The 23,463-nt window shown below is 46.3% G+C and overlaps 1 protein-coding gene across 1 annotated transcript in view; it reads right to left on the bottom strand.

Moving 5' to 3' along the window:
* Nucleotides 1-22,020, bottom strand: part of LOC112263262 (proprotein convertase subtilisin/kexin type 5b) — a 42,913-nt gene extending 20,893 nt beyond the window's left edge. The window contains exons 1-8 of the mRNA XM_024439339.2: nucleotides 21,416-22,020; nucleotides 16,734-16,838; nucleotides 12,833-12,979; nucleotides 7,124-7,267; nucleotides 6,104-6,180; nucleotides 3,992-4,080; nucleotides 3,714-3,886; nucleotides 1,412-1,624 (exon numbers count right to left, since the gene is read on the bottom strand). Of these exons, the coding sequence (XP_024295107.2) occupies nucleotides 1,412-1,624; nucleotides 3,714-3,886; nucleotides 3,992-4,080; nucleotides 6,104-6,180; nucleotides 7,124-7,267; nucleotides 12,833-12,979; nucleotides 16,734-16,838; nucleotides 21,416-21,595 (1,128 nt within the window). The 5' untranslated portion in view covers nucleotides 21,596-22,020. The remainder of the gene's footprint in view (nucleotides 1-1,411; nucleotides 1,625-3,713; nucleotides 3,887-3,991; nucleotides 4,081-6,103; nucleotides 6,181-7,123; nucleotides 7,268-12,832; nucleotides 12,980-16,733; nucleotides 16,839-21,415) is intronic.
* Between the last annotated feature and the right edge of the window lie 1,443 nt (nucleotides 22,021-23,463).

The following is a 23,463-nucleotide window of genomic DNA, read 5'->3' as shown; positions in this document are numbered from 1 at the left end:
GTGTTGAGGTGCTGGTCATTATTCTGCGTGAGTCTGGAGGGCAGCGCTGGCCTGGCTGGTTCTTAGGGACTGCTCTCTCTCCCTCTTTCTCTGCTTGGTCTCTAGAACCTCTATTGGGAATGTGGCAAAACACTGCCAGACAAGCTGGGACAACAGTCACTGTCTGTCTGACTGTCTGCCCCAATGCCAGCGGTGGAGAGTAGGAGGGGGTTAGCCCAGGACACACAGCTTGACACAGACACACTGACCTCATTCACCCAGCCTTGGGTTCAAAAGCCATGTGCTTTAAAAACAACCATAGCTTGTTTGTCCACACAGGAATCAGTTACGTGTTCGTGTGCCATCTAGTCGGCCTAAATGACAAAGCAGAATTAGCACATTAGTGCTCTCTCTCGCTCTCACACACGTTACGTTAGTCCATCATATCCCATGACGACTTCCACTTCTGAGTTCACAGTGAAGTTTGTGGGTGACTGTCGAGTCCAATCCGAGATCCACAAACTTTATCGCAGGCAGGGCATGCGCAGTCCGTGTTGGCGAGGGCAGGTATGGTTATGTCTCCTGAGCTGTTTTGACTGTTTCTTTGTGCTCCTCTCCTCCTCTGAACACCACTCTGGCAGAGCTGCCGCCAGGTGGAACGGTGGGCAGCGGCATCCTCCAGGTCTGTGGGTTTGATGGTGCACTTCTTCAGCCGGTCCTTGTAGCGCTGCATCTGCCCCCCTACAGACTGCCGGCCGTACAGGATCTTCTGCAAACAAGCGCTCCACAAGACATTCTAATGACATGCCCAAGCCAGCAGTCGGTGTTTGAGTGACCGTGGCCTCCATACTTTTGCAGTTGGTCAAAAGCAGGTGATTCCCAGGATGCGCTGCAGGCATCTTATGTGGAATCGCTCGAGCCGCTTGTTGTGGCGACTAAGTGACTCAGACTTCACAGCTGTAAAGAAGAGTGGGGATGCAGACGGCTTGATAGACGGCGACTTGTGTGGAGGTGGAGATCCCCGTTTTGGAAGAACCTGCATCTGATTTTCCCGAAGGCAGCTGATGCTTAATCCTGTTCAGAATAGAGGTCGACACTGCAGTCCTCTGAGACGATGCTGCCCAGGTATTTGAATGACGGGACTATTGCCAGTGATTTGTGTTCACTGGAGAAGACAGGCATGGTGGGTGGAGAGCTAGCTCTGTCTTGGTGGTGTTGATACAATCCCATCCTGCTATAGACCCTCACAGCCGATACAAGGACAGACTGAAGGTCTTCCAGAGTGTGGGCCACAAGAGCTCTCTCTCACACACACACCTCTCAACTATCAGACAGTCGTAGTTCGCTCATCCCTCTGCTGCTGTATGTTGTGGTAAGAATGGAGGGTCAGTCTCACACACACACACACACACACACACACACACACACTTACTATCTTGCGGTCGTAGTTCTCGCCGCTACTGTAGGTGGTGGTTAGGGTGGAGGAGCACTCCTCCAGGTACCAGGGCTTGCGTCCGCTCTCGGCGGTGCTGGAGATGGAGATAGTGTAGATGCTGTTGGTGTAGCCGTCACAGGAGCAGTGGTCCCGGCTCCGCCCGCCATTCCCTGACGCCCACACAAAGATGGAGCCACGCCCCTTCCTTCCCTGGCAGGAAATCAAACCATTGTCAATTAGATCAGAGGCGGGATTTCCTGCCCGTGGGAACAACGGTTCTTCCGCCCATTGATGCTGTAATGGTAATAGCAGGTGCACGCAGCAGTGGCAGGGGAATGAGCACATTAATTACATTAGCCCAAATTACTTAATGGAGCAGCACTATCACACAGCTTCAGTAAACAGAGATATTTACATAGAAATACAATTACTTGAGCGGGCATCCCCAATCAAATAAAGTCAATGATGCCAAAATGCCAAAATTCTAGTTATATGGGTTTTTATTTGTGTATGATTGGCAGAGAAACTGGAGGGAGCCTACTGCTCTGTGAGCTCTGACTGTCACTCAAACACATCCACACACAGGAGGGAAGCACTTCAAAAAGGCCTCTGTCAGCCTGTGATAAGAGATAGAAGCCCCTCTGAGTGAGGAGAGAATCAGACAGGACGAAACGCTGACGGAAAACTGGGACCAACTTTGAAGGGAGGGAGGGAGGGAAAAAAGGAGAGAGTGAGAAAGAGAAGCTGTGCGAGAAAGGAGGGGAGAGATACAGAGGGAGTGTGACAGAGACAAAGAGAGCGAGAGAGTGAAAGAGCAGGTAGGGAGATGATGACTTATTGAAGCAAGAGGGAGACCGACAAAGACAGAACAAAAAAATAAAAAGACAACCAAAAAAACATTTACGAGAAAATTAGCTCAAGTTTCCAAAGAGAGCGTGGGGGCTGGGTCTGGGGGACCTGCACCCACTAACCTAACAACAGCAACACACACCTCTCCCTAACCGGTCAGTAATATCTCAAACATACGGGGGCTAACACATTTTCTCCACCCTTCCAACTGGTTACACAGTCTCCCCGCTCACTAGCCTGTCACATCCCCTTTTTCTGTAGGCCAACCTGCCACGGTGCTGCCACACACACACCTCCAACCATCTGTCATAATAGTCCAATAGACTCTGTAGCTTCCACGCACAACAAAGACATACACAGAGAATACAAAACATTAAGAACGCCTGCTCTTTCCATGACATAAACTGACCAGGTGAGTGCAACTATCTCTTTACATTTATTACATTTTAACAGACGCTCTTATCCAGAGCGATTTACAGGATCAATTAGGGTTTAAGTGCCTTGCTCAAGGGCACAGACAGATTTTTCCAGTCGGCTCTGGGATTCAAACCATCGACCTTTCGGTTATCGGCCCAACACTCTTAACCGCTAGGCTACCTGCCGCCCTTATTGATGTCACTTTGTTAAATCCATTTCAAATCAGTGTAGATGAGAGGGAGGAGAGAGTAAAGAAAGATTTTTGAGCCTCGAGACAATTGAAACATGGATTGTGTATGTGTGCCATTCAGAGGGTGACTGGGCTAGATACAAAATGTAAGTGCCTTTGAGCGGGGGTATGGTAGTAGGTGCCAGGCACACCGGTGAGTGTCAAGAACCGCTGGGTTTTTCCACGCTTCAACAGTTTCCCCGTGTATCAAGAATGGTCCCCCACCCAAAGGACATCCAGCCAACTTGACAACTATAAGAAAGCATTAGACTCAATATGGGCCAGCATCCCTGTGGAACGCTTTCGTCACCTTGTAGAGTCCCCGACGAATCGAAGCTGTTCTGAGGGCAAAGGGGGTGTTCCTAATGTTTTGAATACTCAGTGAACGTAACCCACCACCAAAATCTAACCATTGTTTGACTTTCTCTAGAATCAAAATGTAAGCAGCACGTCTGACTCAGCATGGAGGGGGCACTCTGACATCATCACAAGCCACCTTGTGAAGTCAACTCCCCTCCACTTAACCCCTGGGCTAAGCTCTTCCTTTGAGCCACCTCCACAAAACACTCATGAATATGGATACAGCACATGAATACGCTAATCAGACCAAGCGCTTTAATACAAATGTCGAGAAGTGCCCCCGAGGCATTGATTACATTCTGGCCGGCCGAGTTACAGCGTGCGTTTGTCCAAGTCAATGTGTATTCTTTGCACCAGTCTTCTTCTGAGAGCGAATTGGTGTTTTGATCGTGGGTATAAGTGTGTATACTTAATGTGCATGTCTACTGTGTGTGTGAGATGCACCATGCGGATGCCGTTCTCGAAGGCCTGCCTTGCCAGCGAGGCGGGGCCGTCCACGGTCTTGCCGTCGTCATCAGGACCCCAACTGGCGCTGTAGATGTCAATGTGCTGCGGCTGCAGACTCAGAGACTTGGCCTCCACCATGTCTGTCACATCCCCGTCCAGCATTCGCACCCCTGACACACACACACACAAATTTTTTTTTAAAAACAGTACATTTGGCGCACACAGTTTACATCACACACTCAACCACAGATACATAGCATAAACCCAATGCTCACCCCCTATCCGTGCATTGTAGGCAATTCCCACAGTGCAATGGGAGTTGTTAGCAGATGCAGCAACTTCCCCAGCACACCGTGTTCCATGCCTGGAGAGAGAGCAGGGACACTTTACTTTACGCACATAAACACAGAAACACATTTCCACACTCCCACAAGCGCACATTTATAAAACTCACACAAATATGTAAACAGATACACTGAGGAACGCACAAACAGTCGGGATAGCATCGGACACCCTGCACGTTCCCGGTAAAAGACGCATGGCTGGAGAACTAAGTGGAGTTAAACTTAGTTCAAACTACGGCCTGGAGGAACAGGCCTACTCATGGCCAGTAGCAGGGGCTGAGTCTTGTCCAGAAGGGCATGCAATGGAGAACGTATTATAGTCCCGTTTTCCTCAGTTTGGTGCGTAACGAACATGGCCCTGCTGTCAGAGGCAGCAGCAGCTGCACTGGGTTACATACAGCCCTCAAATATTTTCACAATGTGAACGAGACAAATGTTTTGCATGTCCCCGAGCCCTCAACAAACAAGGGTAACATTCCGCCACAGACTGTAAGCGACAATCGGCCAGGGTCAGTGACCAGAGCAAACAAACAAGAGTGTCTTTTAGGAGGAGGAAGAGGCAAACGCTCTCGCTCGGCACGACCAGCCCTCATGCCGAGAACATCTGGACCGAGCGGCCCAGAGTCGCCACTGACTGCTGTCATGGCAACCCCAGCATCTAACCCGAGGCAGACGCGCACACACCCTCGCTAGCTTATGGTTTCCACTGTACTGTATTCCATCACCTGGCTAGAACCTCCCTCCACAACACAGCTCTTCCCCTATAGCAGACAAATAGTAGGGAACATTCAAATCCTTCAGCTCCGTTAGGCATCCCACGGCTCCATGTTCTGCCTGTTGCCTGCGTCTCCTCTGCGTACGTGCGTGGAGTGTGTGCTCGTTTGTCGTCTGCTCTCAGCCCATCTCTGTTCCATGCCTGCTCCGCATCACTCTGAACCACACCGTCTGTAGGATGACTAAAGTTCACTGTGAATAACACACTGACTGGGTCAATCCTGAAGGTGATTCCTTGGTTCAGTGCACAGAAGTGGACTTCTACATTATAGCAGAAATTCTATCACATGGAAATGTTCGAACTCGGCAGCGGATACGTTCCTCACACAGGAAATAAGTGGAAAGAACAGCTTGTTCTCCTCTGGAAAAAAACACACACACAAAGGTAACACACCACACAGCGGATGCAAGTTTAGTGTCCGTTTACTTTGAACATCTGTGAAACTGCTGGTTTAAAAGAAAGGGATGGTAGAGTGAACTGTAACCAATCCATTCTGGTCTCTTTGGTTGGTCTGGATCAGAAGTGGTGAGTCCTCGTTCTTCAAATCAGTACCATGTCATAAAATAAACCTGGGGCAAATTGGAACTCCTACCACCACACGAGTGTACTCGCAAACGTATCGGAGAGGGACGTCTGGAGTGCATCAGCAGTTAGTGGGGAGCTTTCATAAAACCTCTCACAAAATGGTGTTCCCCTCTATGTTCGTATGATATCGGAGACTGGACAAGTTGGGACAGTGCAAAGATACAGAATCTGTCTGAAAAGCGTGTAGTGCGTAAGCTTTAGGTAGCAGGTACACACTAACGGCTGTGTTCCAGTATCCCCTCGAGCAGCATACTGCCTAGAATAAAGCAATGAGTTGGGCCATGCATTCGAAGCGGTATGCTAGTATGGACATTGGAACGTACCCATTATTGTGACAGACTTCTCAACAAACCCCATTCAGAGGGGGACAGAGAGAGAGAGGGAGTGAGCCATTGCAGGCCCTGATCTATCTAGAAAGCAGTGGGCTATTAAACCTCCTGTCTCTTTAAGAAAACAATCTACAACAGAGCACTGAGGGTTTGCCAAGGCATTTTGGCTAGAGGGTCCAAAAACACTCTGACAGCCAAACTGGCGCAGGACACAGGGCTCCCAGGCAGAGGAGAGTTCTCCACACACACACACACCATAAACACACCACTACAGAACTATACAGATAGCGAGTGCGCACGCACACACACACACACACACACAGTAGAGAGCGATGCTGTGACACGGTATCTTACTTGTTCTCGTTGCTGGCATCGTAACGGGGCATGGGGTCCATGTCATTCCCGTTGACATCATAACTGGCCTGATTGTCCTGGAAACAGAGGAAATACCTTCACCATCATGGTGTTCTTATGGCCGAGGAGCAGAAATCAGCCAATGGCTGAATATGCAAAACGCACACACCCCATTCCAACACCCCCCCATACACACACCATTCCAACCCCCCCCACACACACACACACAAGCCATTCCAAACCCCCCACACACACACCCCATTCCAAAACCCCCAGCGCATTCCAAACCCCATTCCAAAACACCCCCACACACATTCCAAAACCCCCAACACCCCGTTCCAAACCCCATTCCAACCCCCCGTTCCAAACCCCCACCCCATTCCAAAACACCCCCAACACCCAGTTCCAAACCCCCACCCCATTCCAAAACACCTCCACACCCATTCCAAACCCCCACACCAATTCCAAAACCCCCACACCAATTCCAAAACCCCAACACCAATTCCAAAACCCCACACCATTCCAAAACCCCCCCACACCATTCCAAAACCCCAAAAACCCCCACACACACCCCCATTCCAAAACCCCCACACACACTGAGTGTAAAAACATTAGGAACACCTTCACTACAAGGTGTCGAAAGCATTCCACAGGGATGCTGGCCCGTGTTGACGCCAAAGCTTCCCTCCATCAAGTTGAATGGATGTCCTTTGGGTGGTGGACCATTCTTGAAACACACTGGGAAATGTTGAGCGTGAAAACGCCAGCTGCGTTGCAGTTAACACGTCTTCTGAATGGCACACACACAGTCCATGACTCAATTGTCTCGAGGCTTAAAAATGATTCTTTAACAGGTCTCCTCCCTTTTGTCTACACTGATTTGGATTTAACAGTTGAAATCAATAACGGATCATAGCTGTCACCTGGAATCACCTGGTCTATGTCTGGGAAAGAGCAGGCGCTCCTAATGTTCTGTACACTCGCTGTACATGCACCCACAATCATACAGTACACACTCACGTAGTTCTGAATGAGGTCGGGGTGGTTCCTCTCTATGCCGTCATCCAGGATGGTGACCACCACGTCTTTCCCGGTGTAGCCCCTCTTCCACGCCCCCACTATGTTCATGTCTGACTGGCAGTTATGGATGTCATCGTTACAGTGCTGGAACACACACACACACGTCACTGGAATAGTGCTGAAACAAAACTAGCAACCCACTTATGTGGTCGTTATAATTCTAGAACAAACAAACACATCTGTGTTGTGGCAACAGTGTCTCCCCGTGCTGTTGTGCTGCTTGTTGCTAATTGGCTATCTGCCAAAAAATTTAACGTTTTACTAGATAGATTTACCAACGTCTAACTTTTCTCCTCGCTCTACTTTTTTCATTCAACCTTTTTCACCCCGGAAAGCTTTATCTGGACATGGTTCGTCAGAACCTCCACCAGCCGAAGCTAAGTAGTAACATTAACATGATGCCTTCCAATTGCAGTTGCTGTACTCATAATCTACAGGAGAAGGATCGCCTTACGGTGAGGATAGCCGTGTTGCAAGCACAGCTTCAAATGCAATCATTGAGCAAGGGTCATTTCAGTGTAGGAAAGGATGAAACCGCGTCTGTGGCACCAGTAAGTACAGATGGGATTTGTACTCTCGTACGGTCCCCGCAGCCGGACAATTTTCTCAAGGCTTCTGGAAAGAAATGCTGCCGAAATCTCAACCGGTGTCGCTCATTCAGCCGACAGAATCTTTCAACCGGCCTCTCCTCCACCTGTTATGGGGTCTGAGCTCCCGAAGCATTCCACTATTAGCTCTGACAAATTGAAAACCCTAGTCATTGGCGACTCCATTACCCACAATATTAGACTGAAAAAGAATCCTCCCTCGACGTAAAGGCCAATCTGAATATGGCGCTGCCTAAGGATAAAACTGGCGAGTATAGAGAGTATAGGGATATTGTTATCCATGTCGGCACCAACGATGTTAGGATGAAAGAATCAGAGGTCACCAAGCGCAACATAGCTTCAGCGTGTAAATTAGCTAGAAAGATGTGTCGGCACCGAGTAATTGTCTTTGGCTTCCTCCCAGTTAGGGGGAGTGATGAGCTCTACAGCAGAGTCTCAACTGGAATGCTGAGGAGTGACGGACTCCATCCTAGCTGGAGGGGTGCTCTTATCTATGACAAACTAGACAAGGCTCTAACTTCTCTGGAGCTCCACAATGAGATAGCCAGCCTGCCAGGTTAGTGGAGTCTGCCACTAGCACAGTCAGCTCAGCTATCCCCATTGAGACCGTGTCTGTGCCTCAATCTAGGTTGAGCAAAACAAAACAAGGCAGTGTTCCCCTTAGCAATCTCACTGTAATAAAGACCTCCTCCATTCCTGTCATCATTGAAAGAGATTTTGATATCTCATATCTTAAAATAGGGTTACTTAATGTTATATCCCTCACTTCCAAGGCAGTTATAGTCAATTAACTAATTACTGATCATAATCTTGATGTGATTGGCATGACTGAAACATGGCTCAAGAGTGACGAATTTACTGTGTTAAATGAAGTCTCTCCTCCTGGTTACACTAGTGACCATATCCCTGGTAAATCTCGCAAAGGCGGAGGTGTTGCTAACATTTACGACAGCAAATTTCAACTTAAAACAAAACATATTACTGCATTTATGTCTTTTGAGCTTCGAGTCATGAAATCTATGCAGCCAACTCAATCACTTTTTATAGATACTGTTTACAGGCCTCCTGGGCCATACACAGCGTTCCTCAATGAGTTCCCTGAATTCCTATCGGACCTTGTAGTCATGCGAGATCATTTTCACATTTTTAGTGACTAACATTCACATGGAAAAGTCCACAGACCCACTCTTAAAGGCTTTCGGAGCCATCATCGACTCAGTGGGGTTTGTCCAACATGTCTCCGGACCTATTCATTGCCATACCCTGGATCAAAAGACGTGCTATAAAATTCTCAGACAACCCAGAGATTCCCTTCCAGACTCCACCTACCCAAGGACGTTGGGGTAGACAAATCGGTTAACCACCTAACTGCATAATACCGTAGATGCAGTCGCAGCCCTAAAAAAAAAAAAAAACATTTTTCACAAGAAATTCTCTCTCTGGTACACAGAAAATACCCAAGCCCTGAAGCAAGCTTCCAGAAAATTGTAACGGAAATGACGCTCCACCAAACAGGAAGTCCTCCAACTAGCTTGGAAAGACAGGACCGTGCAGTATCGAAGAGCCCTCACTGCTGCTCTATCATCCTATTTTTCCAACCTAATTGAGGATAATAAGAACAATCCAACATTTATTTGTTATACTGTCCACATCTAACTAAAAAGCAGCATTAGACAAGAGAGGATGGGATTCACTTCAGCAGTAATACATTCATGAACCTCTTCAATGAAAAGTTAATGATCGTTAAAAAGCAAATTACGGACTCCTATTTGAATCTGCGTATTTCTCCAAAGCTCAGTGGTCCTGAGTCTGCACAGAACTGCCAGGACCTAGGATCAATGGAGACAAGTTATTTCATCCTGTATCTCTTGACACATACATGAAAACAGTCATGGCCTCTAAACTCTCAAGCTGCATACTGGACCCTATTCCAACTAAACTACTGAAAGAGCTGCTTCCTGTACTTGGCACTCCAATGTTGAACATAATAAATGGCTCCCTATCCAGCGGATGTGTACCAAACTCACTAAAAAATGGCAGTAATAAAGCCTCTCTTGAAAAAGCCACACCTTGACCCGAAGAAAATAATAAAAAAATACAATTTAAAAAAATAATGTATACGAAATGCTTCAGTCTGGTTTTAGACCCCATCATAGCACAGACTGCACACGTGAAGGTGGTAAATGACCTTTTAAATGGCGTCAGACAAAGGCTCTGCATTTGTCCTCATGCTCCTAGGCCGTAGTGACACCATCGACCACCATATTATTTTGCCGAGATTAGAAACCCCAATTGGACTACACGGACAAGTTCTTGCCTGGTTTAGATCTTATCTGTCAGAAAGATATCGGTTTGTCTCTGTGGATGTTTTGTCCTCTGACAAATCAATTGTAAGTTTTGGCTTTCCTCTAGGTTCTGTTTTAGGACCACCATTGTTTTCACTATATATATATATATATATATACTACCTCTTGGTGATGTCATTCGGAAACATAATGTCAACTTTCACTGCTATGCGGATGATACACATGTACATTTCGATGGAACATGGTGAAGCCCCAAAATGGCCTACCCTGGAAGCCTGTGTTTCAGACATAAGGAAGTGGATGGTCGCAAATGTTTTACTTTTAAACTCAGACAAAACAAAGATGCTAATTCTAGGTCCCAAGAAACAAAGAGAACTGCTGTTGAATCTGACAATCTTGATGGTTGTACAGTAGTCTCAAATAAAACTGAAGGACCTTGGCGTTACTCTGGACCCTGATTTCTCTTTTGACGAACATATCAATAATATATCAAGGACAGCTTTTTTCCATCTTCGTTACCTTGCAAAAATCAGCAACCTTTTGTCCAAAAATGATGCATTTAAGCTAATCCATGCCCTTTTCACTTCTAGATGAGACTACTGCAATGGTCTACTCTCCAGCTAAAGCACTAAATAAACTTCAGTTAGTGCTAAACATGGCTGCTAGAATCCTGACTAGAACCAAACAATTTGATCATATTACTCCAGTGCTAGCCTCCCTACACTGGCTTCCTGTTAAGAGTAGGGCTGATTTCTAGGTTTGACTGCTAATCTACAAAGCACTACATGGGCTTGCTCCTACCCATCGCTCCGATTTGGTCCTGCCATACATACCTACACATACGCTATGTTCACAAGACGCAGGCCTCCTTATTGTCCCTAGAATTTCTACGCAAACAGCTGGAGGCAGGGCTTTCTCCTATAGAGCTAATTTTTTATGGAAAGGTCTGCCTACCCACGAAAGAGATAAATGTCGAGACAGAGTCTAAGTATTTACTGAAGACTTGTCTCTCAGTAGGTCCTATGATTGAGTGTAGCCTGTCCCAGGGATGCGAAGGTGAACGGCAAGGCACTGGAGCAACGAATCGCCCTTGCCTTCTCTGCCTGGCCGGCTCCCCTCTCTCCACTGGGATTCTCTGCCTCTAACCCTATTAAGGTGCTGTCACTGCTCTTCCATTCTGTCCCTAGGAAGGGTGCGTCACTTGAGTGGGTTGAGTCACAGACGTGATCTTCCTGTCCAGTTTTGCGATCCCTCGGGCTCGTGCGGTGGAGGAGACCTAGATAGCCTCGTCTCAGGGTAGTAAGTTGATGATATTCCTCTAGTGCTGTGGGGGCTGTGCTTTGGCAAAGTGGGTGGGGTTATTTCCTGCCTGATTGATACCCCCAGACAGGACCATCGGACGGGGCCACAGTGTCCCCCGACCCACCCATTTCAGCCTCCAGTATCTGTGCTGCAATAGTCTATGTGCCGGGGGTCTAGGGTCAGTCTGTCTTATCTGGTGTCCTGTGTGAATTTAAGAATGGTCCCTCTAATTCTCTCTCTCCCTCCACTCCCGGGGGACCTGAGCCCTAGGATCATGCCTCAGGACTACCTGGCCTGATGACTCCTGGCTGTCCCCAGTCCACCTGGTTGTGCTGCTGCTCCAGTTTAAACTGTTTTGCTTGCGGCTATGCAACCCTGACCTGTTCACCGGGCGTGCTACCTTGTCCCGGACCTTTCTCTACTACACCTGCTGTCTCGAATTCTGAATGCTCGGCTATGAAAAGCCAACTGACATTTACTTCTGAGGTACTGACCTGTTGCACCCTCTACAAACACTGTGATTATTATTATCTGACCCTGCTGGTCATCTATGAACGTTTGAAAATCTTGAAGAACAATCTGGCCATGTACTCATATAATCTCCACCCGGCACAGCCAGAAGAGGACTCAGAGCCTGGTTCCCCTCTAGGTTTCTGCATTGCTTGCTGAGTTTCTGTATGGCACTTTGTGACCCCTGCTGATGTAAACAGGGCCTTATAAATACATTTGATTGGTTGATTGATTCCATAGACATAGGTCCTGTTCGAATCCTTTGAAAATGCAACTTTCCCTCCTTCGTTCTTTGAAGAAATTATTGATCTGACATTTTTTGGACTGGTGAAAGCTATGAACTGGAAGTCTTGCTTTAACCTGTCCAATCATGCTAGATCAGTTATCAGTCCAAGGAGGAAAGGAATGGAAGAATTTTAACCGTTTTTAAATAGGTCCAGAGATGGATGGAGAAAGTCAGTTGTAGACTAAAGTCCAGGTGAACAAACGTCAGACATGAGAAGTGGAAGCTCTAAAGTCAAAGTACTGGCATTATCTTTGCCAAGTTAACCATTGACAGAACCCAGAAGAAGAGAAAAAGACCGGAGTGCTGACCAACTGCACAAAACGTAGGGGAGCCATGATTTGTACGTGAATGTGACTAGCAGCCACGAGTGAGGTATTCTGTCTGTGTAGAGCTGCATAGCTTGTGCAGTCTAGACGGAGCCATCTCACACTGCTGTATGCATTTAAATCCTCTCGGTGTCATTAGAAAAGGTGTGAGAAGATGTCTAGACATTAGCCACGCTACACCCTTAGCCGCACTACACCCAAGATTCACTCACACACAGCCTGTGGAGCCTCCATTAAGTGGGTCAGGGTGGTGGTGAGTCCGGTGACACTTGACCCTGAGCCCTGGGGTTTGGTCTGATCTGCATACTCACGATGTACCACATACTGTTCCACTTGGCGTCGTTGAAGAAGATGGACTGGGCGGGGCTAGTCTGGGCGGGGCTGGAGAGAGGGCGAGGGGCCGCCTTGTAATCCCTCTTGATCCGCCTCTTCACCACCTGCTGCTGAATCCACTCCACCTAAAGGAGGGCATACCATTGGACAGTGAGTAAAAACAATATCAAACAACAAATCGCTGAACAGGAACACAAAGGGATTACGGGCAAGCATGTTTTGAGTGGACAATGGGAGATGGAGAAATACACCAACAAAGTAAAACACTGGCAGACAAACAAGTGTGCACACACACATCACAGATCACATCAAATCTCTCAAACCTAGTGGATTTATTTCACAGAATTCCTTGGCTCATCTCAGAAGTTTGGGAGCATTGGGTAGGATTTTTTTTCTATTTCTAGAAGACAATGGACAAGGAAATCTCAAACCTGGCCAGATTAGAGCCCTATACTTGATATGCAGCTACATAACTGACTACTGCATCTCACCTTTGCACAAGGGTAGTGAAGTAGACACTCATATCAGAGGGAAAAATCTGTCAGTCTCTTCAGAGAGCGGAGGGGAGAAAAGAGAGCGGAGGGGAAAAACAAAATAAAAATGGAGAAAAGAGAACAATGGGGTAGACCAAGAAAAACACAGGCAGAAAGATAGAGGAGGGGGGGTGGAGGACACCTAGGATGTAGTTGTGAAGTCTAAAAAGGAAAGAAACAAAAAAAATACAAGTGTAAGAGTGATGGCGGGGCGATCAGACTGGTGCGAAGACAAGACAGCAGGCACAAGTCTCCGCTCATTTTACTCTGTCATTAACATCAGGTTCAAAGTAACTGTTTCCACACCTCACTGAGCTCAGAACAGCAGAGCCATCAGTGTGTGTGTGTCTGTCTCTCCGTCTGCCTGCCTACGTCCGTGCATGACGAGCGGTAAGCCTTATGCAACGGTCCTCAGACAGTCACCTGGACAGGAGGTCTGACCCCAGCAGCCAGTCATCCATTAGCTCCGCCACTGACTTGAGAGTGCACTAAGAGGGAGAGGAACCGGATCTGAACTCTCTCTCTTCCTTCAGATGGTGAACTGGACTGGGGGCTTTTGAAATACGACTGCTTCTGCTTTGCCCCTTAAGGGTTTGCAGGTGGCTCTCTATCGCAGTCTCTGCCTCTCTCACTGACTGGGTCAGTAACCAAGGGCAACCAGGATCCAAAAGGGCCAGCCGTACAGCAGGAGTGCCAGTTGAAGTCAGAGGTTTGTAATGCATACTTCCTTTGTTTCTCACTTCCTTGAAGGGATCACTGATCTGACAGGAACGTATAGGTAGAAGTGATGAGGTCCTTGCCTATCCAAATCTGTTATAAATCATTGATTGCTTTGAGGAAGTCTCGTATTTCTCAGTTGTTAGAGCATGGCACGTGCAATGCCAGGGTTGTGGGTTCGAAAATGCATCCACTCACTACTGTAAGTCACTTTGGATAAGAGCGTCTGCTAAATAAAAGCAGATATTATATATACACAGTGCCTTGCGAAAGTATTCGGCCCCCTTGAACTTTGCGACCTTTTGCCACATTTCAGGCTTCAAACATAAAGATATAAAACTGTATTTTTTTGTGAAGAATCAACAACAAGTGGGACACAATCATGAAGTGGAACGGCATTTATTGGATATTTCAAACTTTTTTTAACAAATCAAAAACTGAAAAATTGGGCGTGCAAAATTATTCAGCCCCTTTACTTTCAGTGCAGCAAACTCTCTCCAGAAGTTCAGTGAGGATCTCTGAATGATCCAATGTTGACCTAAATGACTAATGATGATAAATACAATCCACCTGTGTGTAATCAAGTCTCCGTATCAATGCACCTGCACTGTGATAGTCTCAGAGGTCCGTTAAAAGCGCAAAGAGCATCATGAAGAACAAGGAACACACCAGGCAGGTCCGAGATACTGTTGTGAAGAAGTTTAAAGCTGGATTTGGATACAAAAGATTTCCCAAGCTTTAAACATCCCAAGGAGCACTGTGCAAGCGATAATATTGAAATGGAAGGAGTATCAGACCACTGCAAATCTACCAAGACCTGGCCGTCCATCTAAACTTTCAGCTCATACAAGGAGAAGACTGATCAGAGATGCAGCCAAGAGGCCCATGATCACTCTGGATGAACTGCAGAGATCTACAGCTGAGGTGGGAGACTCTGTCCATAGGACAACAATCAGTCGTATAATGCACAAATCTGGCCTTTATGGAAGAGTGGCAAGAAGAAAGCCATTTCTTAAAGATATCAATAAAAAGTGTCGTTTAAAGTTTGCCACAAGCCACCTGGCAGACACACCAAACATGTGGAAGAAGGTGCTCTGGTCAGATTAAACCAAAATTGAACTTTTTGGCAACAATGCAAAACGTTATGTTTGGCGTAAAAGCAACACAGCTCATCACCCTGAACACACCATCTCCACTGTCAAACATGGTGGTGGCAGCATCATGGTTTGGGCCTGCTTTTCTTCAGCAGGGACAGGGAAGATGGTTAAAATTGATGGGAAGATGGATGGAGCCAAATACAGGACCATTCTGGAAGAAAACCTGATGGAGTCTGCAAAAGACCTGAGACTGGGACGGAGATTTGTCTTCCAACAAGACAATGATCCAAAACATAAAGCAAAATCTACAATGGAATGGTTCAAAAATAAACATATCCAGGTGTTAGAATGGCCAAGTCAAAGTCCAGACCTGAATCCAATCGAGAATCTGTGGAAAGAACTGAAAACTGCTGTTCACAAATGCTCTCCATCCAACCTCACTGAGCTCGAGCTGTTTTGCAAGGAGGAATGGGAAAAAAATTTCAGTCTCTCGATGTGCAAAACTGATAGAGACATACCCCAAGCGACTTACAGCTGTAATCGCAGCAAAAGGTGGCGCTACAAAGTATTAACTTAAGGGGGCTGAATAATTTTGCACGCCCAATTTTTCAGTTTTTGATTTGTTAAAAAAGTTTGAAATATCCAATAAATGTCGTTCCACTTCATGATTGTGTCCCACTTGTTGTTGATTCTTCACAAAAAAATACAGTTTTATATCTTTATGTTTGAAGCCTGAAATGTGGCAAAAGGTCGCAAAGTTCAAGGGGGCCGAATACTTTCGCAAGGCACTGTATATTTTTTTCAATGGGGTAAAAGGTCCCCAGGGTGAGGTCACACTCAAGGACCTCTTCTCCAAGCCACGGAGACATGTGTGCCAACAGGTAGACCGCACAACGCACACACAAACAAGGCGTGCCTGCTACACCCATCGGACTCTCACACAAACACACAGAGATGACTGGCATTACACAACTAAGCAGAACAATGTGATTAGTTAAATAACCGACTACACAGACAGAGTCCAGAGCACCCGTGATAGAGTCCTGCCCAAAATGAGACTGGCATCAGAATGATAGGACACTGATCCCTGAACATACAGACTCCCAGCTCAGACTACAGGGCCAGCTGACATCATTTACACATCTCCTTCCTGTCAACCCCTCACACAGAAGAGAAACCAGAGGAATAAGACAGGCAAAGAGAACATCTCTCCCTCTCCCTCCCTCCCTGACGCCTGTCAATGCCAAACTGCCTCCTGCCCCGAGGGGAGTATTGTGGAATATGTTCAAAACGGCCAATGTTTCAAGCGAGTATAATACATCTCACGTTGATGACAACTATGCTCAGTGGCACTATGGTTGGTCGACTTTTTTGTAGCTCGGTGTGCTGAGCTACAATTGTGCCCTGGACTGTACGCATCATCAGGGCAAGACCACCGGCGGTGTTCTGAGACTCATCAATAATGCAGGCGGGTGTCGATGACCCGTCTGGGGGGGCCACGAACACTGAGGCGGCGACGGTGACAGGCTTACCTTGGGCTCCATCGAGATGAAGCTGTGGCCACCGCGACTGGACAGCGTCGACCTTTTGATTGTCCTGCTGTGAAAGAAGTGATAGTGGTCCTTCAGGTCGCCAATCTGCCGAGGAAAACACAAGCTATCAGCCTACAGTGAACACACTGGTTGCATCCGAACTGGTGTGAATTAGGTTGTAATTTCAGATGCATTCACGGGTTATGTACCAAGAAGACATCAGGAGGTGGCATCATGAATGTAAATGAGACAGAAATATAAAACATTTATTTATTTGTCCCTTAAGTAAAAAAAAACGGCAACCGAGTTTGACGGGGAACACAAACCTCCTAAACAAGACAGGCAGAGACTAAGTCTGTGTTTTTACTGATCATTTTGTTTAGGAATTATTAAGTGATTAAAAACACGTCACTATTACCAAATCCAAAAATCTGTAACAGAATGTGGCCAATTCAATTGCAGTCAATGTGAAATCATAGTCAGTAGAGAACAGTAAAGTATCGTTAAATACAGCACAGTAGAGTTCAGTACAGTAGAGTAGAGTATGATGTAATATACTCTACTGGACTGTGCTGTCCAAACATGTGAAACATAGACGTCTACAATTGGTACAGATTTGGTCCGGTCTGGACCAAACAAATTTGGTCTTGCTTGGGGGCGGAGCTTGATAGAATATAGCCAACTGCAATGGAGGATGTTTTGTGTACCTCTTCAGACACATCACCATGAAGAGAATGACATTCATATGCATTTCTGTTTAATGCAGATCAAGGATCCATGATGCAATTCTGTTACCAGGTGTTGATCCACTTCGCTTACTGTAGTTCAATACCCCAAAATTGATTTTTCAAACTCAAGGTATCATTGCTGACACCCCATTCTTTCTGCAGACATCTTTAAAACTTAATTTTGTAGTAGATATTTAACAAAGTATTTTGGAAAACGTGGTCTCATAAAATACAGAGGGAGATTTTTACTGTCATTCTGTTTCCGAACTTGACATCGGCACTGTTCCTAATGTAAATGTGTTTTAGTAAAATGCTCTGTGGCAATTGTTAAAAGTAGACTTCTGCATATACATAGAATATACCAAACATTGAGAACACCTTCCTAATATTGAGTTATACCAACACTTTTGCCCTCAGAACAGCCTCAAATCGTCAGGGCATGGACTCTACAAGGTGTTGAAAGCATTCCACAGGGATGCTAGCCGATATTGAGTCCAATGCTTCCCACAGTTGAGTCAAGTTGGCTGGATGTCCTTTGGGTGGTGGACCACTCGATACACACAGCAGCGTTGCAGTTCTTTACACAAACCGATGCGCCTGGCACCTACTACCATACCCTGTACAAAGGCACTTCAATATTTTGTTTTGCCCAACACACTCAATGGCACACAAATACAATCCATGTCTCAAATGGCTCAAGGTTTAAAAATCCTTCTTTAACGTGTCTCCGCCCCTTCATCTACACTGATTGAAGTGGATTTAACAGGTCACATCATTAAGGGATCATAGCTTTCACCTGGATTCACCTGGTCAGCCCATGTCATGGAAAGAGCAGTGTAGTCGTATGGTTTGTTAAACAATGATTTTTGCCTGGCATACATTTGAAAGTGAAAACAAAAAAAAAGGTTACCTTTTACAAAGTGTTACAGTGGAATCTCTCATAGACCCAGAGGTCAGGCTTTGACCGCGTCAGTGTCAGAACGTCGAAGACACAAGGCAACAGCAGGTAGCATACAGTGCATCCGGAAAGTAGTCAGACCGCTTGACTTTCTCCACATTGTTACATTAAAGCCTTATTCTAAAATGGATTCAATTGTTTATTTTTCCCTCATCGACCTACACACAATATCCCATAATGACAAAGCAAAAACTGTTTATCATTTTTTTGTCAAATTCAAATAAAAATACCTGTACCCATTGCAATTCTCGTAAAGGAGAGGGGGGTGGGTAAATTGCCACTATATAACTAGGGAGAAAGGGTGGTGGGGGTTTGAGAGCTGGATGACCCTGCTGGTCTACTATACTCCTTTTCAGCCTGTCAGAATACATAGTATGGCTTTCATCGTGGATAGAGCACACGCCGACGCTGACCAGCTGGTAAGTGTCTTCACTGACATTTTCAACCTATCCCTGACCCAGTCTGTAATATCATTATGTTTCAAGCAGACCACCATAGTCCCTGTGCCCAACGCCAAGGCGACCTGTATAAATTACTATCGCCCCGTAGCACATCTGTAACCATGAAATGCTTTGAAAGGCTGGTCATGGCTCACAACAACAGCATCATCCCAGACACCCTGGACCCACCCCGATTCGCATACGACCACTCAGGGGTGCTTGCTTATTCCTCTCCTGTACTCCCTGTCCACCCACGACTGCACGGCCGTGCACGACTCCAACAGCCTCGTTAAGTTCGCAGATGACACAACAGTGGTAGGCCTGATCACTGATGACACAGCCTATAGGGAGGTCAGAGACCTGGCAGAGTGGTGCCAGGACAACAACCTCTCCGTCAACGTCAGCAAGACAAAGGAGCTGATGGTGGACTACAGGAAACGGAGAGCAGAGCACGCCCCCATTCACATGGACGGGGCTGTAGTGGAGCGAGTTGAGAGCTTCCAGTTCCTCAGGGTCTAAGGATCTATCATGGTCTAAAACACACCAACAGAGTGGTGAAGGCGCGGCAACACCTTTTCTCCCTCGGGGGGCTGAAAAGGCTTGGCATGGGCCCTCAGATCCTGAAATTTCTACAGCTGCACCATCGAGAGCATCGTGACTGGCTTGGTATGGCAACTGCTTGGCATCCGACCGCAAGGCACTACAGTGGGTAGTGCGTACAGCCGGGCTCTCTGCCACCCAGGAACTCTATACCAGGCGATGTACTGATGATAAGGTTTACTATCCGTCAGTTTTATTCCTAGTTATATTTACATACACAACATGACCATAAGTATACGGACACATGCTCGTTGAACATGTCATTCCAAAAACATGGGCATTAATATGGAGTAGGTTCCTCCCCTTACTGCTATAACAGCCTCCACTCTTCTGGGAAGGCTTTCTACTAGATGTTGGAACATTGCTGCTGGGACTTGCTTCCATTCAGCCACAAGAGCATTAGTGAGATCGGGCACTGATGTTGGGCGATTAGGCCAGGCTCGCAGTCAGCGTTCCAATTCATCCCAAAGGTGTTCGATGGGGTTGAGGTCAGGGCTCTTTGCAGACCAGTCAAGTTCTTTCACACCAATCTCACCATCCATTTCAGTATGGACCTTGCTTTGTGCACGGGGCATTGTCATGCTGAAACAGGAAAGAGCATTCCCCAAACTGTTGCCACAAAGTTGGAAGCACAGAATAATCTAGAATGTATTGTATGCTGTAGCCTTAATATTTCCCTTCACTGGAACTAAGTGGCCTAGCCCAAACCAGACCCAGAGCATTATTCCTCCTCCACCAACCTTTACAGTTGCCCCTATGCATTGGGGCAGGTAGAGTTCTCCAGACATCCGCCAAACCCAGATTCGTCCATCAGACTGCCAGATGATGAAGTGTTGATTCATCACTCCAGAGAACACGTTTCCACCGCTCCAGAGTCCAATGGCGGCGAGCTTTACACCACTCCAGCTGATGCTTGGCATTGTGCATGGTGATGTTAGGCTTGTGTGCGGCTGCTTGGCCATGGAAACCCATTTCATGAAGCTCCCGACAAACAGTTATTGCTCTGACGTTGCTTCCATAGTGTTGCAACTTGAGGACAGACACGGTTGGACAGGAGGCATCCTATGACAGTGCCACGTTGAAAGTCACTGAGCTCTTCAGTATGGACCATTCTACTGCCAATGATTGTTTATGGAGTGTGTTAGATTTTGTGTGCTAGATTTTATACACCTATCAGCAACGGGTTTGGCTGAAATAGCAGAATACACTCATTTGAAGGACTGTCCACATACTTTTGGTCATGTAGTATATCTACCTATCTCGTATCCCTGCACATCAACTCACTACGGGTACCTAGTGTATAGCGAAGTTATCGTTACTCATTGCGTATCTATTACGAAGCGTTTAACATTTTCTTGTTTATCCCGATTTTCTTTCTCTCTGCATTGTTGGGAAGGGCCATAAGCATTTCACTGCTAGTCCACACATGTTGTTTACGAAGCATGTGACGAATACAATTCCAAACATTTGATTTGAAATGTGATTTTATCAGGCAGACCCTTATTACTTTGAACCATGAAATACTCGGCAGTAACTGTTGCGTGTGGGGGCACCTGTTATTCCACCGCTGTGGAGCCTAATGACTACACTCCCCCTTCATTCAGTCATTGTCTGTCCCGGTTGTGATAGGCTGATCCCCGCCACACACAACCACAACCAGAACCACACACACACCAGATACTATCCGGGGTTCAAGTTTCAATCAAGGCACATAAGAATGAAGGTAGCGCGTTCGGGCTGGCCCTGTGGGAGGACTCTCCACTGTGTCCCCGGGCCCGGTGGCTAACCTTGACAATTGAACTTCAATCCGAGTGACGAAACACCACGGTTCAATATCAATATCAAAATACGTTTTATTTATCAAACAAAAACACTAGTGCAGGATTTGATTTTGAAAGTCATTTTGAAAGTTATTTGAAAAATATATACAACTTTTTGAGAAGAACCACAACATACCTGTCCCATATTCTTATAACCATATTTGCCCGCTATCCGATCAGCGATGTCGTGTCCCCCGTTTATCCGTACAGCCCAATTGTTGGTGTAAATCCGAGCTTTGCACGGGACAGACGTAAAACCGAGCAAGAGCGCCAGGATACACATCAAGACTATTCTCAAAGCGGCGTTCCAAACCATCTTCCACTACTTCCCCCCCCCCCCCCCAGAGCCTCCGGTGTGTCCTCCTTCCGACTAGGCAAACAACCAAACTTCTCTTCTCGCCGCAGGCAGTGCAAGCAAGATTATCGTATAACTGTTCGCTCCACATAGACTACACGCAAGGAAAGAAAAAAACGGAAACCGAAAATGCCTCAAAAGCCCGTTAGACGGTCCTGTTCTGTTTTCTCCGCGTGCATGGAGAGTTCGAAGTTTGCGTATTTCTCCGTAGCAGCATTGAGGATAATATGGCTGAATCTATGGTCTGAATACAGTGCTCTGGGTTAATTCCTTTCACCCAGAACTCGGATGTTGGTTCTCATTCTCCCTTTACAGTGGCGAAAAAAACGAGCGACACTCTGAAGTGTAAGAACGGCTAATGCTGCGTTCGTAACCAAGTGGGAGATGGAAATGTACCAATTGAATTCGTAAAAAACCAGTTGGATACTTTCATGTGTTTTGAACTCGTTGAGAAACGCCGATGGGCTATGGCCAAGAAACTGCGTCAACTATGAACTAAAAGTACAACTATCATGCTTATATTTTTAAACTATATAACACATTATATAGTTAAAAAAAAAACATATTAATAGATTGCTTTGTATAAATAATGTTTTGTTACGTTTAACTGCCGAAAATGCTGTTATCGAGGTCATTTCCTTAGTAGGTGAGGTCAGCATGTGTGGGAGAAGTCTGAGCTCAGGGATGATAGACGAGTTTCCCCACTAGTAATTACCAATTGGAAGGCCGTTCAAATGAACGTATTCGAGTCATATGTTGTAAATCCCACTTTCCACTTGGTTACAATGCAGCAAAACCCTTGGTGCTGCCAGAGCTCTGCTGGGTCTTAAAGGCACACCCAATTAGATCTCAAGATGGTCTATCAGATACTGTATCTATGACCGTTTGAATAGGCCCTCTAAAGGCTATTGTTATTTGCTAAATGCTTGAAATGTCAGAATATTGCAGGCGGGGTTAGTGTGATTTGGAACAATGTGACAGACTTTGTTACTTTGTAGGCCTAACTATTTAAATTGTTACAAATGATTTCTGCGCACAAAATAGGGAAAACAACATTTTACACACTGGGCTGGGATTATTAGGCCTATAGCTTAAAAGACAAGATAGAAATGGTGAAAATCCCCAGTGTAGATTGTTATCTTGAATATCCCAAGCAAGTAAAATTATTGCTGCCACCTCTCTCATCAGTGTTCCGCTTCGTTAAAGATGTTGCACAGTAGACTACAATCCACCAACATTTGTCACGGTAGTAGGCTAATGGTGTCATTATTGAGGTTGGCGTTATTTGTCGGCCAATTTGAGGCCTACTGATTGCTAGGTTTTTTGTTTTCGTAGCAGTGGCTTGGAGTAACTCTGCAGCAAGCCAGGGACAGTGCACACAGAAAATCTGTGTTCCGCCTCAAACACAAGTAGCAAATCAGCATAATTGCTCTAATTGCGGCCAATTTCTTGGTGAATGGACCCCGCTGTCAAATCTAACAACAAGCGGGGGACAAGAATATCTCACGGTCCTCCAAAATGAGATGAAAGGAACCAAAAACACCCCATGACCACGAGCATTCAGTGCAGAGACGGACTTGTAATCTAAAGCATTGAAAGGAGAAAAAACAAGCAATGATTTGAGAACGAAATCAACTACCCAGCTCACGACCCCCCCCCCATTCTCTGTGCGGCCTCACTGCTGTGGGGCCAAATCCAGCCCCCTATTTGGGAATGAACTGTGTGAACCCCACAAAACATCTTTGTCGACAGCATCTGAGAGAGCAGTAGCGAGTGACAACAAACATTGGCATTCCTGCGTACATTCCTGCTCGAGTTCATTGAAATGT

Source organism: Oncorhynchus tshawytscha, linkage group LG12 (genome assembly GCF_018296145.1).
Source record: "Oncorhynchus tshawytscha isolate Ot180627B linkage group LG12, Otsh_v2.0, whole genome shotgun sequence".
Taxonomy (NCBI): domain Eukaryota; kingdom Metazoa; phylum Chordata; class Actinopteri; order Salmoniformes; family Salmonidae; genus Oncorhynchus; species Oncorhynchus tshawytscha.
Note: the sequence above shows the minus strand (reverse complement) of the source record. Positions and strands in the feature narration are given on the sequence as shown.